The 14,463-nt window shown below is 38.8% G+C and overlaps 1 protein-coding gene across 1 annotated transcript; it reads left to right on the top strand.

Moving 5' to 3' along the window:
- Nucleotides 1-13,082: 13,082 nt before the first annotated feature.
- On the top strand, nucleotides 13,083-14,003 carry LOC110540142 (olfactory receptor 5AC1-like). The gene has a single exon (XM_021626960.2). The coding sequence runs from the start codon at nucleotides 13,083-13,085 to the stop codon at nucleotides 14,001-14,003; it is 921 nt and encodes a 306-aa protein (XP_021482635.2).
- The last annotated feature ends 460 nt before the right edge of the window (nucleotides 14,004-14,463 follow it).

Raw genomic sequence — 14,463 nt, 5'->3', positions numbered from 1 at the left:
AAAAGCAGGTCTAACCCCCCCCTTTTTTTTGTGCTGCTTCCCTGGTGGATTGGTCTGCACTGTGCCCTGCTGCATTAAGCTTGGCCACACTGACCTCCCAGCTTCTTTTTCCTCTGTTCCTATTATTCTTAGGTTTTGTTTTTTCATGTTGTCTTGGATTTCTTGGATGATTTGTCTGAGGAAATTTTTAGATTTATTATTTTCTTTGATGGATACATTGTATCTTCCACACCTGAGATTCTTTCTTCCGTCTCTTGTAGTCTGTTGGTTATGCTTACCTCTGCAGTTCCTGTTTTCATCCCTAAATTCTTCCTCTCCATGATTTCCTCTTTAAGTTTTCCAATTCTGTCTTCAGATCTTGAGTCGTTTTGTTGATTTCCTTCACCTGTCTGACTATATTTTCTTGTTTTTCTTCAATTCCTTTACCTTCAATGATGTTCAATGTTTCTTTGAACATTCCACTGTTTCTTTAATTTCTTTCAGTGATTTAATTATTTCTTCTCTAAAGGCCACAAACTGTTTGCTGCCATCTTCCTGTATTTCTTGATGGATGGCCTTAATCTGTTTATCTTCCTCTATTTTTTTTTTATGGATGGCCATAATCTGTTTGACTTTATCTTCCTCTAATTCTTCACACATTTTATTTGTTTTCTATTAATCTCTTCATCAGCATAGATGCAAGGTCATCTTCTTGACTTTCATTTACGCTGGGGTGTTCAGGGCTGCTTGCCCCTGGATAACCGGGTTCTGGAGATGCCATATTACTCTGCCTTTTGTTGGTTGAACTTTTACTCTGGCCTTTACTCATTGGGCTATCTTAGGTGTTAGTTGTTGGTTTCTGGTGCTTCTTGGAATCCTGCGGTGGGGAGAATCCCCTTGGCAGGAAGATGATTTTTCCAAAGGAGGACTCCTCAGCTTTTTGGTTTGGTCACTGGGTTTCTCAGAAATTGCCACAGCTCATTTCAGGCATAGACACCTGAGTGGTAACTGTGGTCTATGTTAGTCAGGGGGGGCTCTCCTCTTGCCAGGAGAAGTCCTGGAGACAGCTGCCCTGCTGCTGGGTTTCTTGCTCTGAATTTAGTGAGCTGCTGCTATTGTTCTTACACTGTTTTCTAGGAATAGCCCTCTTGAAGAGCCTGGGAGCCCCGCAGTTTGGTCAGTTTAGTTAGGAATAACTTGTTGCTCCTTGGAGCAGTATCTGGGGGCTGATCTCAGGGATCCCAGGATTCTGTAGTTCTGAGGGTTGAGCTCTGTGCCCCAGTTCCCAAGCAGTAATAAGTGGCAGGTTAGCACAGCGGAAGGCTAGTGCCTGGTGCCTGTGGGGGCCTAGAAACTTTTCTAGAGCTGGGTTTCCTGAGGTTGGACCAGAAGTTTCCCCTCATTGTGGGGTTTCCTCCCAACAGGCAGACCCAATCGGTGGTGTTTTGGGGTCTACAGTTCTCTCCGAGGTGGCTCATAGTGGACGTAGGTGTAGAGTGGCAGCTCCAAGCTAGCGACTGGGCATCTGCAGGAACCCAGGAGCTTTTCCTGAGAATTTTTCCATGTGTGTGTATGAGTGGGGGGGTCGGCTGAGTGCTCTAAGCAAGGACCTGCTGTTTTCCTCACTGTGGGACTTTCTCCTGACAGGGAATCCCAGTCTCTGGTGCCCTGGGGCCTAAAGTTCTGTCTGGGATGGTGAATCTGGTGTGCAGCAGATCTCTGGGCTGGCAGCTGTGGGCCTGCTGGGCACCAAGACATTTTCCAAGGAATGCCTGGGTGACCTGAGGTCGGTTCCATTTGTTTCCTTCACTGAGGGGTTTTCTTGCAACTGGAAATTGCAGCCTCTGGTGTTTTGGTGCCCATAGTTCAGCCTGAGAAGGTGATCAGGACACTCTGGCATGTGGCTCTGGGCTGGCAACTGAGTGATTACAGGGACCCAGGAACTCTTCCGGGTTTTAGCTGGATGACCTGAGAATGGACCCGGTTGATTCCCACACCATTACACACACATGGACACTGAACAACTCACTACTCAATGTCAACTGGGTCAAGGAAGAAATAAAGAAAGAAATTAAAGTCTTCCTAGAATTCAATGAAAATGAAGGCACAACATACCCGAACTTATGTGACACAATGAAAGCAGTGCTAAGAGGAAAGTTCATAGCATTAAGTGCCTTCAAGATGAAACTTGAAACATCTCATTCAAGCAATTTAATGGCTCACCTAAAAGCCCTAGAAAAAAGAAGCAGACACACCAAAGAGGAGTAGATGATTATGAAGGACCACCCGGGAACGAGAAAAACAACTGTGATTATTTGAATTGAAGCCAGGTGCAGATAGCTCTTGAAGGGCAGGGTGAACTGTTCTGAAAAAAAAACTATCTACAACCAGCTGTAAACTATAGAACAAAGTGTTCTGATTTTCAGGTATAAAAACCCTGTGCTTTGCATGTTCATAGTCGTCTCCTGTCTTAGGAGGGGCAATCCTATCGCAATAACAATAAACCTCTTGCTTTTGCATCGAGTTGTGGTCTGTGAGAATTTCTGGGAAGGGCATGATCCTGAGCTCCTGAGCAGTGAGAATCCAGGTCTCAAAATTGGAAACAATAAAACTCAAAGCTAAAATCAATAAATTAGAAACAAACAAAACAATTCAAGGAATCAATGAAACCAAGAGCTGGTTCTTTGAGAAAATCAACAAGATAGTCAAACCCTTAGCCAAACTAACTAAAAAGCAGAGAGATATTATCCAAATCAACAAAATCAGAAATGAAAAGAGGGACATAACAACAGACACTGAGGAAATCCGAACAATCATTAGGTCTCACTAAAAAAGCCTATATGCCACAAAATTTTAAAATCTAAATAAAATGGAGAATTTTCTTGATCAATTACACTTTCCAAAACTGAATCAAGACCTGGTAAATTGATTAAATAGTCCAATATCCCCTAAGGAAATAGAAGCAGTCATAAAAAGTCTCCCATCCAAAATAAGTTCAGGGCCAGACAATTTCAGTGCAGAATTCTACCAGACCTTCAAGGAAGAGCTGAGACCAATACTTTTCAAACTATTCCACAAAATAGAAACAGAAGGAACACTACCAAACTCATTCTATGAAGCCACAGTCACCTAAATCTTGGTACCTAAATCTCACAAAGACCCAACAAAGAAAGAGAATTTCAGGCCAATCCCCCTTATGATCATTGATGCAAAAATACTCAAAAAAAACTCGCAAACTGAATACAAGAACACATCAAAGATATCATCCACTATGACCAAGTAGGCTTCATCCCAGGTATGCAGGGGTGATTCAATATACGGAAATCCATCAATGTGATCCATCATATAAACAAACTGAAAGAAAAAAAAACACATGATAATCTCCTTAGATGCTGAAAAAGCATTTGATAAAATCAAACACTCATTCATTTTTAAAGTCTTGGAGAGATCAGGGACACGAGGCACATATCTAAACATAGTAAAGGCAATATACAGCAAGCCTATAGCCAACATCAAACTAAATGGAGAGAAACTTCAATCAATCCCACTAAAATCAGGGACAAGGCAAGGCTGCCCACTCTCTCCATATCTCTTTAACATAGTTATTGAAATCCTTGCTAGAGCAATAAAACAATTAAAAGAGATCAAGGGGATACAAATTAGAAAGGAAGAAGTCAAATTATCACTATTTGCAGATGATATGATAATATACATGAGTGACTCCAAAAATTCTACCAGGGAACTCCTTCAGCTGATAAACACCTTCAGCAAAGTGGCTGGATACAAAATTAACTCTAAAAAATCAGTAGCACTCCTGTATACAAAAGACAAAAGGGCTGAGAAAGAAATTAGGGAAACAACACCCTTTACAATAGCCACAAAAGCCATAAAGTACTTTGGTGTGACTCTAACCAAGCAAGTCAAACACTTGCATGAAAAAAATTTCCAGTCTCTGAATAAAGAAATAGAAGAAGATATCAGAAGATGGAAAGATCTTCCATGCTCATGGCTTGGCAGAATTAATAAAAGCCATCTACAGATTCAATGCAATTTCCATCAAATTACCAACAAAATTCTTTACAGAACTTGAAAGAAAAATTCTCAATTTCATATGGAATAACAAGAAACCCAGAATCGCTAAAACAATCCTCTGTAATAGAAGATCTTCTGGAGGTATCGTTATCCCTGATCTCAAGCTGTACTGTAGACCAACAGTAGTAAAAACTGCATGGTACTGGCATAGAAACCAACTGTTGGATCAATGGGATCGAATAGAAGACCCAGAAATAAAACCACATAATTATGTACACCTGATTTTTGACAAAGATGCCAGAACCATTCAATGGGAAAAAAGACAGCATCTTCAACAATTGGTGCTGGTTTAACTGGATGTATACATGTAGAAAAATGTAAATATATCCTTATTTATCATCCTGCACAAAACTAATGTGCAAGTGGATTAAAGACCTCAACATAAAACCAGACACACTGAACCTGTTAGAAGAAAAAGTGAGGAAGAGCCTTGAACTCATTGGCACCGGAGACAACTTCCTGAACAGAACACCAACAGCACAGGCTCTAGGAGCAACAGTCAGTAAATGGGACCTCATGAAACTGAAAAGCTTCTGTAAAGCAAAGGACACTGTGGTCAGAACAAAACGAATGCCTACAGATTGGGAAAAGATCTTCAGCAACCCTGTATCTGACAGAGGGCTAATATCTAGAATATATAAAGAATTCAAAAAGTTAAACAGCAAAAAAATCAAGTAACCCAATTGAAAAACAGGGTACAGAGCTAAGCAGAGAATTCTCAACAATGGAATATCAAATGGCAGAGAAATACTTAAAGAAATGCTCAGCATCGTAGTTGTCAGGGAAATGCAACTCAAAATGAATCTGAGATTTTACCTTACACCCATCAGAATGGCTATCAACAAAATCTCAAGTGATAACATATGCTGGAGAGGTTTCTCCATTGTTGGTGGGAATGTAATCTTGTACAACCTCTTTGGAAATCAATCTGGTGCTTTCTCAGGCAATTAGGAATAGTGCTTCCTCAAGATCCAGCCTGAGGGGGGAGCAGCCTTACCAGGCCACAAAAGATGACAATGCAGCCACTTCCGATGAGAACTGATAGTCTAAGATCAGAAAGAAGGAGAGGAAGACCTTCCCTATCAGTGGACTTGGGGAGGGGCATGCATGCAGAAAGGGGTGGAAGGGTGGGGTCGAGAGGGGAGGAGGGAGGAGCTTATGGGGGGATACAAAATGAATAAAGTATAATTAATAATAATAATAATAATAAAGATCCAGCTATACCACTCCTAGACATAAATCCAAAAGATGCTCAAGTATTCACCAAGGACATTGCTCAATCATGTTCATAGCAGTTTTATTTGCAATAGCCAGAATCTGGAAACAACCCAGATGTTCCTCAGTTGAGGAATGGATACAGAAATTGTGGTATATTTACACAATGGAATACTCCTTAGCACTTAAAAGCAAGGAAATCATGAAATCTGCAGGCAAATCAGTGGGACCTAGAAAAGATCATCCTAAGTGATGTATCCAAGAAGCAGAAAGACACACAGGGTATATACTTACTCATAAATGGATATCAGACATATAATATAGATAAAAGTACTAAAATCTGTACACCTAAAGAAGCTAAGCAAGAAGGAGGACTCTGGATAAGATGCTCAATCCTCATTCAGAAAGGCAAAGAGGATGGACATCAGAAGAGGGATAAAATAGGGAACAGGACAGGAGCCTACCACAGAGGGCCTCTGAAAGACTCTACCTTGCTGGGTATCAGAGCGGATGCTGAGACTCAAAGCCAAACTTTGGGCAGTGTGCAGGGAATCTTATGATAGAAGGGAGAGATAGACAGACCTGGAGGGGACAAGAGCTCCAAAAGGAGATCAACAGTACCAAAAAAATCTGGACACAGGGGTGTTTTCTGAGACTCATACTCCAACCATGGACCATTCACAGATATAACCTAGAACCCCTTCACAGATGTAACCATTGGGTTACAATGTCTAAGTGAGTTCCCTAGTAGTGGGAACCAGGACTGTCTCTGAGTTAAACTGATTAGCCTACTCTTTGATCACTTCCCCCTCAGGGAGGTGCAGCCTTACCAGGCCACAGAGGAAGACAATGCAGCCATTCCTGATGAGATCTGATAGGCTAAGATCAGATGGAAGGGGAGGAGGACCTCCCCTAGTAGTGGACTGGGGGAATGGCATGGGTGGAGAAGTGGGGGAAGAGGGAGGGAGCTACAGGTGGGATACAAAGTGAATAAAGTGTAACTAATAAAAATAAAAATAAAAAAATACAAAAAAATCAAAATGATCTCTTTAAAATGTACTATCCTGCTGGTATTTTTCCTTCATTTACGCCCTCTACTTCACTTTCTGTTCTCTCTGTCAACTTAAAGATTTAATGAACTAGGCATAAAAGTTGTTTCATCTACAGAATTAAATTAAACTTACAGTGAACCACATGGTTCTCATTTTAGGTCTCTCCAAACTTTATTCTCTTGCAAAAGAGACGCAAAGCTTTATTTGTGAATAAGTAAAACAGCTACCATAACAATTCAAGTCACCATTACATGTGTCTTTATCATCTCCCACCAATGACAAGAGCTTTCCTTTTCTTCTTTTTGATTCTGGAAACCTTGCAGTTACACATTAGAATTTTACTTTCACAGCAAGAAAATTAAGATTAAGAACACTGCTTCTAAAAAAAAAAAAAAAAAAAAAAAAAAAAAAAAAAAAAAAAAAGAACACTGCTTCTGACATGAATTGATTGACCTGCTCTTTGATCACCACCCCCCCTCCCAGGGGGGAGCAGCCTTACCAGGCCACAGAGGAAGACAATGCAGCCACTCCTGATGAGACCTAACAGACTAGGATCAGAAGGAAGAAAAAGAAACCCTCCCCTACCAGTGGACTTGGGGAGGGGCATGCATGGAGAATGGAGAGGAAGGGAGGGATTGGGACAGGAGGAGGGAGGGAACTAGAGTGGGGATTCAAAGTCAATAAAGTGTAAAGAAAAAAAAAAGAATACTTATTTGGTCAACCTCTTAGAAGCAAAATCTCCATGCCTATATGTCCCAAACAGGATGGAACAGGCTCCAAAAACCAATATGGTATAAATACACTAAGGCGTTGTCTGCACTGTCATGTCCACTGAAGTATCTTTCACCATGCTCAATGTATTAAAGTATCCGACATGGCCACCAATGGGATTTACAAAGTAAATGGGTTGAGCATATGAAAAATAATGAAAATTATGAAAACCATCATTTTCTGGTTTTCAATGAAAACTTACAACTCTGCATAAATATTCTGTGTTATGTTTATGTAGATATAGGTACTTTGTCAGGTAAATACATATAAACAAAATATGTTTGTTATATTTTACTTGCATAAAAAAGCAACATGTGTTGCTGCTGGATATGTAGATAAATTGTTGGGATGGCCTTTCCTCATTTTGTATGAATGTGTGTTTTCAAGTGTTGGTTGCTGTACGGGCAGAGATAAGTGCTGGCAGAATGTTTGGTGCTGTCCTCTCAATAGCCCATTACAACTCTGCTATGTATGAATGCTTGCTTGTCCTTTCTCAACTGCCCAAGACATGATTTCCTGACATTTATTCTATTAAAAAGCAAGCTGCTGTGAAGGTCATGCATCCCTCAATGTCAAAGGGCACCAAAAGAGATGGATCAGGCATTGTCCTGCTGCTGATTGGTTCAGTCTGGAATGTATGTAGCTTTTTACCCAAGAGACAGGTGTTACTGCAGCTGAGGCAGGAAGTAGGGGTGGAACTTCTGGTCAGACACAGAGGATGGCAGAAGAAGAGAACAGCACAAGGAAGTAGGCAGTGAGAACTTTGTGGACAGAGTGTCAGAGAAGTTGGGTTAAGTTAGTAGCTAGCTGAGAGACTGCTCCAGCAGAAGACCAATTGTTTTAAACTAGATGTCTCTGTGTCTTTATTAACAAACCTCACCTAGGGTCTGTGAAAGCCCCACAATAATAAATGATCACAATATACCCATAGTTTCATGGCAAAATTGTAAGACAACATTCTTAATGTCATTCTTACTCAACTCACATTGGGCTGCTGATGTTGGTGACATTTTATATGTGTTGTTTTTTTTATATTACTAAGAGACACAACCTCACAGCAAACTTTCTACTCTTTTGGCTCTTACAATCTATTTGCCCCTATTCCTGCAATGTTCACTGAGCCTTAGATATGGGAATGTTTGCACAAAATTTTTATAACCAGGAAAAATAAGCTTTTGACTTTTCAAGTTAAAATTTTAGAAAGGACGTCACTGATTTTGCTAAGAAAGGATATATGGCTGCTGACCCACGATCTGCCCGACACACCTGGGACATAGCCAGCAGAGGTGAGCAGTATTGCAGGCTCAGACCCACATTGTTCACTGTCCTAAGGAGGCCTGTGGGGGCCCGAGCAACAGTCAGTTTAGAGCACTCTCTGCTGCTGACTTCTGATTTGCCTAACCCACCTGGGACACAGCCAGCTGAAGGACCACCAGGCCTACTAACACCAGAGACAACCAGATGGCTAGAGGTCAGTGTAAGAGCACAGGCAACAAAACCCAGGGCCATATGACAACACCAGAAACCAGCTATCCCACCACAGAAATGGCAGAGAAACACTTAAAGAAATGCTCAACATCCTTAGCTATCAAGGGAAATGCAAATCAAAGCTACCCTGATATTTCACCTTACCCCCCATCAGAATAGCTAAGATCAAAAACTCAAGTGACAACACATGCTGGAGAGGATGTGGAGAAAGAGGAACCCTACTCTATTGCTGTTGGGAATGTAAACTTGTATAACCACTCTGGAAATCAATCTGGCGCTTTCTCAGACAACTAGGAATAGCGCTTCCTCAAGATCCAGCCATACCACTCCTAGGCATATATCCAAAAGATGCTCAAGTACACAACAAGGATATTTGCTCAACCATGTTTGTAGCAGCTTTATTTGTAATTTCCAGAACCTGGAAACAACCCAGATGTCCCTCAGTTGAGGAATGGATACAGAAATTGTGGTACATTTACACAATGGAATACTACTCAGCAATTAAAAACAGGGAAATCATGAAATTTGCAGGCAAACGGGGGGAACTAGAAAAGTTAATCCTGTGTGAGGTATCCCAGAAGCAGAAAGATACACATGCTGTATACTCACTTATAAGTGGATACTAGACATATAATATAGAATAATCATACTAAAATCTGTACAGCTAAATAAGCTAATCAAGAAGGAGGACCCTGGGCATAGCTGTCTTCTGAGAAGCTCTATCCATAAAAAGATTGAAACAGATGTTGAGTCTCACAGCCAAAGTTTGGGTGGATTGCAGCGAGTCTTGTGGAAGAGTTGGGGGAAGGATAGAAGGACCCAGAGGGGACAGGAGCTTCACAAAAAGACCAAGAGATCCAACTAACCTGGACTCAGGGGGACTTTTGGAAATTGAAGTAGCAACCAAGGACTATTCATGGACTGGATCTAGGCCCCCTACACAATACCCAATGGGCAACCTGGTCTTCTTGAGGGTCTCCTAATAAGAGCAGTGGGGGCGGTTTCTGACATGGATTGTGTTGTCTGCTTTTTGATCACTTCCCCATAGTGGGACTGCCGTGCTAGGCCACAGTGATTCTCCTGTCCTTAAAAGCCAGGGGACCTTAGCCACACCTACCCTATTCTGCCCTGCCCAGGCATAGGCCATTTAATCAATCAATCAGGTATGTCTTATGCAAGTTTACACAACAAAGATAGGTATATCCAGGCAGTAGCCAGCTCTTGAGGGCTAGCTTCAGAACAACCCCAAACATGAAAAACTAAATAAAGTTAACATTTAAAAATAAAGCACATATCCATTCATATTATTTTTATTTTAACAGTGTATGCTAATTTATATACACAAATGGAGAGACATGAATGGGTAGAAGTTGGGAGGTATTTGCATGAAAATGCTGTCAGAATTCGCCAATAATCAGTATGACTAAAGCATTTTTTGTTCTCTTTATGCTTTTATATATTTTTATTGTTTTAAACATTTTTGATATTTGGTTATTGTAAGCCACATTAAATTTGTTGATTTTTTTTAATGTGAGAAATGCATTCATGCTGGAAATAATTTATTATTAGTGGGAGAAAGGTGTGAAATTATCAGTTCCACCGTTGATTGAATCAGAAGTAGTAATTGCTTATTTAATTTATAAATTGCTATGAAAACACGATAATTTTAAAGACGGTAAAGTCTTAACTAATGTATGATATACATATTAAGAAAATATTTGTCTAAATATTATAGAATGATAATTTACTGAAGTTTTATAAAGATGGTAAGTCAATTGCATCTAAAATATCTAATGGATGTCAGTGGAGTAGATATATTTATTTATATATGACCATTAATAATTTGCTTTTAGAAAACACATAAGACTATGGAAGACCATTACAATAAGTAACGTTAGTAATAATTAGCTGAATAATAAACAATGCCCAGCAGATTGTCTTTATTCTATAGGGAGTTCTTGGTTGCATTGAGGGAGTTTTAGTGGTGATTTTAAAAATAAGGTTGAAGAAGATAAGAATTAAACAACCACTACAAACTGCTTTTGCTAAAGAAAATTTATATGATAAAGACAGTTGTCACAAACACTCTTGTTCCTGAAGCTTGAGTATTGTCATGGAGTTTTAAGTTTTGTTGTGTCCATGCCTACAGAGATTTTCACAGTAATTTGGTAAGAAAAATAACGTTTGTCATAATGTGTCAGTGTCTACATGGAAATGATAAAGTGTAACTATCTTTTTAGGGGAATTATCTAACAAGAGGGACCCACCGAAGTCCTGAAAAGGTAAGTGGGACGTTTTGTCTATTTTCTCTAAACCCCCTGTGATTCACAGCTATGTGCTTATACACCAAGGTTTCATTCTCAGTCGTTTGAATTTGTAGGAGTCCATGTGGTCAACCTCTATGCTGTGACTTTTATTAAGTAAAATTACCCTTTCTGACTTTTACTTTGGAAATAGCCATAATCCAGATGAATTGCTGGTTCCTGAGATCACGGCTGTGTGGCTTGCTATGGCATCTACACTTGCTTCCTCGCCTGGTTATTAAATTTCTTGGGAATCCTGGGAATGTGAAGAGACACGGAGTTCCACACAACAGCATTACTTTCATGTTAATTGCTTGGAAGACAGAAAAAAGATCATCTTATACTTTTTATACAGGACCAGGGAACATTTAATAATTTTTACAAACATTATCTGCTTCTTTGTTATTGTGTTGTACCGTCCAGTAAAACTCTAAGCAAAAATTTCTCTTCCCTATTCCCAGTAAAAATGGAGGCGAACTAATTTCACAGGATAGCTTTTCTATTAGTTGAAATAAGTAACAAAAGATGCCCTGTGCTCCTTTTAGTACAATATTTAAGTTCAAGATGATTCCCTGCCTAGTCCTTTCATAGGAGTTCTAGTTTATACTATTTTTAAAAAAAATAATAAAGCAAATAATTTGAGAAAAATAGTCTATGGGTATGGAGCTGTTAGCTCATTCTATGCAGAACTGGCTACTAAGATTTAAAAAAAAACAAGGTATATGCAGTTGGTAAGAAACTCACTGGGCTGGCCTTGTCCTAAGACTCTGAGCCTATTCCTATTCATTGGATTATTAGACATCAAAACTGGATATTTTGAAGTGAGGAGCTCCAATTTTAGATCATCAATACAATGATGCTAATACATAAACCAGCTCAATCCCAGAACTATACACTATAGAATTATATTTTAATATATAATTTTGTATTTAATTATATAATTATGTCATGATAATTACAGACATACTGTAAGGTGGTCCTGACTTGAAGGTTTTCCCTGCTGTATTGGACAGGATCTGGCACTGCTGCCCAGCTGATTGCACTCATGGGTACACACAGCTTGCTGAAATTTTCTGCCTTACATGTTATGTATGTGGGCATTAAGAATTAGTTAGTTGAATGTTTTACTGAATTGATTCTTTATATAAACATAGTTTTTATCCAGAATGAAGAGATTAGACTCTTTGGTCATTTTCTCTGTGGTGATGTGTTCTGTCATGTTAAACAGCACGTTCAATTTTACAACCTTCCTCAAACAAATTAAGGGCTCAGGAAACACCGTGACATTGTTAAAATTTCTTTAAAGCCATGGACATCTGAAATATTAAAAATATGCTTAATTTACTGGGAAATTCTCCACACACATGTTTAAATTACATTTCTTAGACCTATCATTAACATGTAAAGAAGCTGTGTACACATGTCTGTATGTGTATTTTTATCTTAAAATAAAAGTGATTGTGACATCATGGATTAACATATGGGTAACAGCTTCTTTGTGACCAAAAAAGAAATAATCAATAGTATTTGAACTTAGGTGTCTTTAATCCCATAAGGAAATAAATTAATACTGCTTCTTTAAAAGCATTTAGTAGAAAAAAAATGAAAATTTTATTTAAAACTTTTGTTTGTTCTTATGTATGTACAGTCAGGTAACATAGTTGAAAAGGATAGAAATAACAGATATATTTTAATTACCATTTTATTACTTAACATGTTTATGTCTTAGAATGATAGATACACCAATATAACTAATCCAAAAGTATAGGCCACATTTCCCCCATATAAGACTATTTGAAAGATATATGAACTGAAAATAGGGTGATGACATTTGGGAAAATGAAGAGAAACATCAGAGGAGGGAAAAAAAAACAGTAGAGTTAAGCATGTTCAAAATCCATTAAAAACTAGAAAAAATGTTATTCTGTATAAGGCAATATTTTAGACAATAAGAACTTTTCAACTTGAGCTTGTTTTAAAAATATTTTATAAAATGTATTCATCAAAACTCTTCAGAAAATGATTGCTATTTCAGGAAAGCTTCAAAGGCAGAAACAAACTCAGTTCCTGTTTATTGAGAAGCATCTAACGTGTGAATGTGGACTATGATCCATCCTCATGGAGTCTTGGTCATATTTTCTTTGTCTCATGTCTCTGTGCAGTGAGCAGCATGAGGGATGCTATGGAAGAAAACAGGACTCTGCTGACTGAGTTTGTTCTCAGAGGAATAACGGATCGTCCAGAGCTGCAAGTGCCCCTGTTCCTGGTGTTCTTCCTCGTCTATGTCATCACCATGGTGGGCAACCTTGGCTTAATCTTTCTCATCTGGAAGGACTCCCACCTTCACACTCCCATGTACTTCTTCCTGGGAAATTTAGCCTTTGCAGATGCCTGTACTTCTTCCTCTGTGACTCCAAAGATGCTTATGAAATTTTTAAATAAGAATGATATAATATCCATGGGTGAGTGTTTTGCCCAGTTTTATTTTTTTTGTTTCAATGCAACCACAGAGATTTTCCTCCTGGTAGCAATGGCCTATGACCGCTATGTAGCCATTTGCAACCCTTTGCTCTATCTAGTGGTGATGTCCAAAAGACTCTGTATTGTGTTGATTAGTATATCATATACAATTGGTTTTTTAAATCCTATAGTTCATGTAGGATTATTATTCAGATTAACATTCTGTAGGTCTAATGTTATTGATCATTTCTACTGTGAAATCATGCCACTCTATACAATTTCTTGCACAGATCCATCTCTTAATGAATTGGTGGCTTTTATTTTTGCCTCTTCCATACAAATCAGTACCTCTGTGACTATTGTAGTCTCTTATGCCCGTGTCCTATTTGCTGTCCTGAACATGAAGTCTGAGAAGGGCAGAAGAAAAGCTTTTTTCACCTGCAGTGCTCACCTGCTCTCTGTCTCTCTGTTCTATGGCACTCTCCTCTTCATGTATGTGAGTCCTGGGTCTGGATCAGGTAAACAAAAGGATAAAATGTATTCTCTCTTCTACACCGTTGTGATTCCTATGCTAAACCCCTTTATTTACAGCTTAAGAAACAAGGAAGTTTTGGGTGCTCTGAAAAAAGTCATAAAACAATAGCTATCTTATGAAAATTTCAGTTTTTTTACAATCTTTTTTCTTTTGCAGTGCATCACAATTTCATTGTGTGTTTTGAACATAATAGAGATCTTACCTATTGTTAGACTTTACACACCTGTCTAGTTATGAAAGTATTATTAAAATACTTAGCTAAAATTTTAAGATTCCTGACTGTTTGTTTGTACAAATATATACTCTAAATTGCTTTGGATCATTTCCCCTTGTTTGAACTGAAAGAAATTTATTTTTTTGTTTTAAAATCAATTTTCACTTAGAAAGACAAATGTGAGGTGCATTGGACGTAGGAGAAAACAAGCAACAGGACAGGAGCCTACCACAGGGGGCCTCTGAAAGACTCTACCTAGCAGTGTATCAAAGCAGATACTAAGACTCATAACCAAACCTTCAGCAGAGTGCAGGGAATTATATGAAAGAAGGGGCAGTTTGTATGACCTGGAAA

The sequence above is a fragment of the Meriones unguiculatus genome, chromosome 17, assembly GCF_030254825.1.
Source record: "Meriones unguiculatus strain TT.TT164.6M chromosome 17, Bangor_MerUng_6.1, whole genome shotgun sequence".
In the NCBI taxonomy this organism is placed as follows: Eukaryota; Metazoa; Chordata; class Mammalia; order Rodentia; family Muridae; genus Meriones; species Meriones unguiculatus.
Note: the sequence above shows the minus strand (reverse complement) of the source record. Positions and strands in the feature narration are given on the sequence as shown.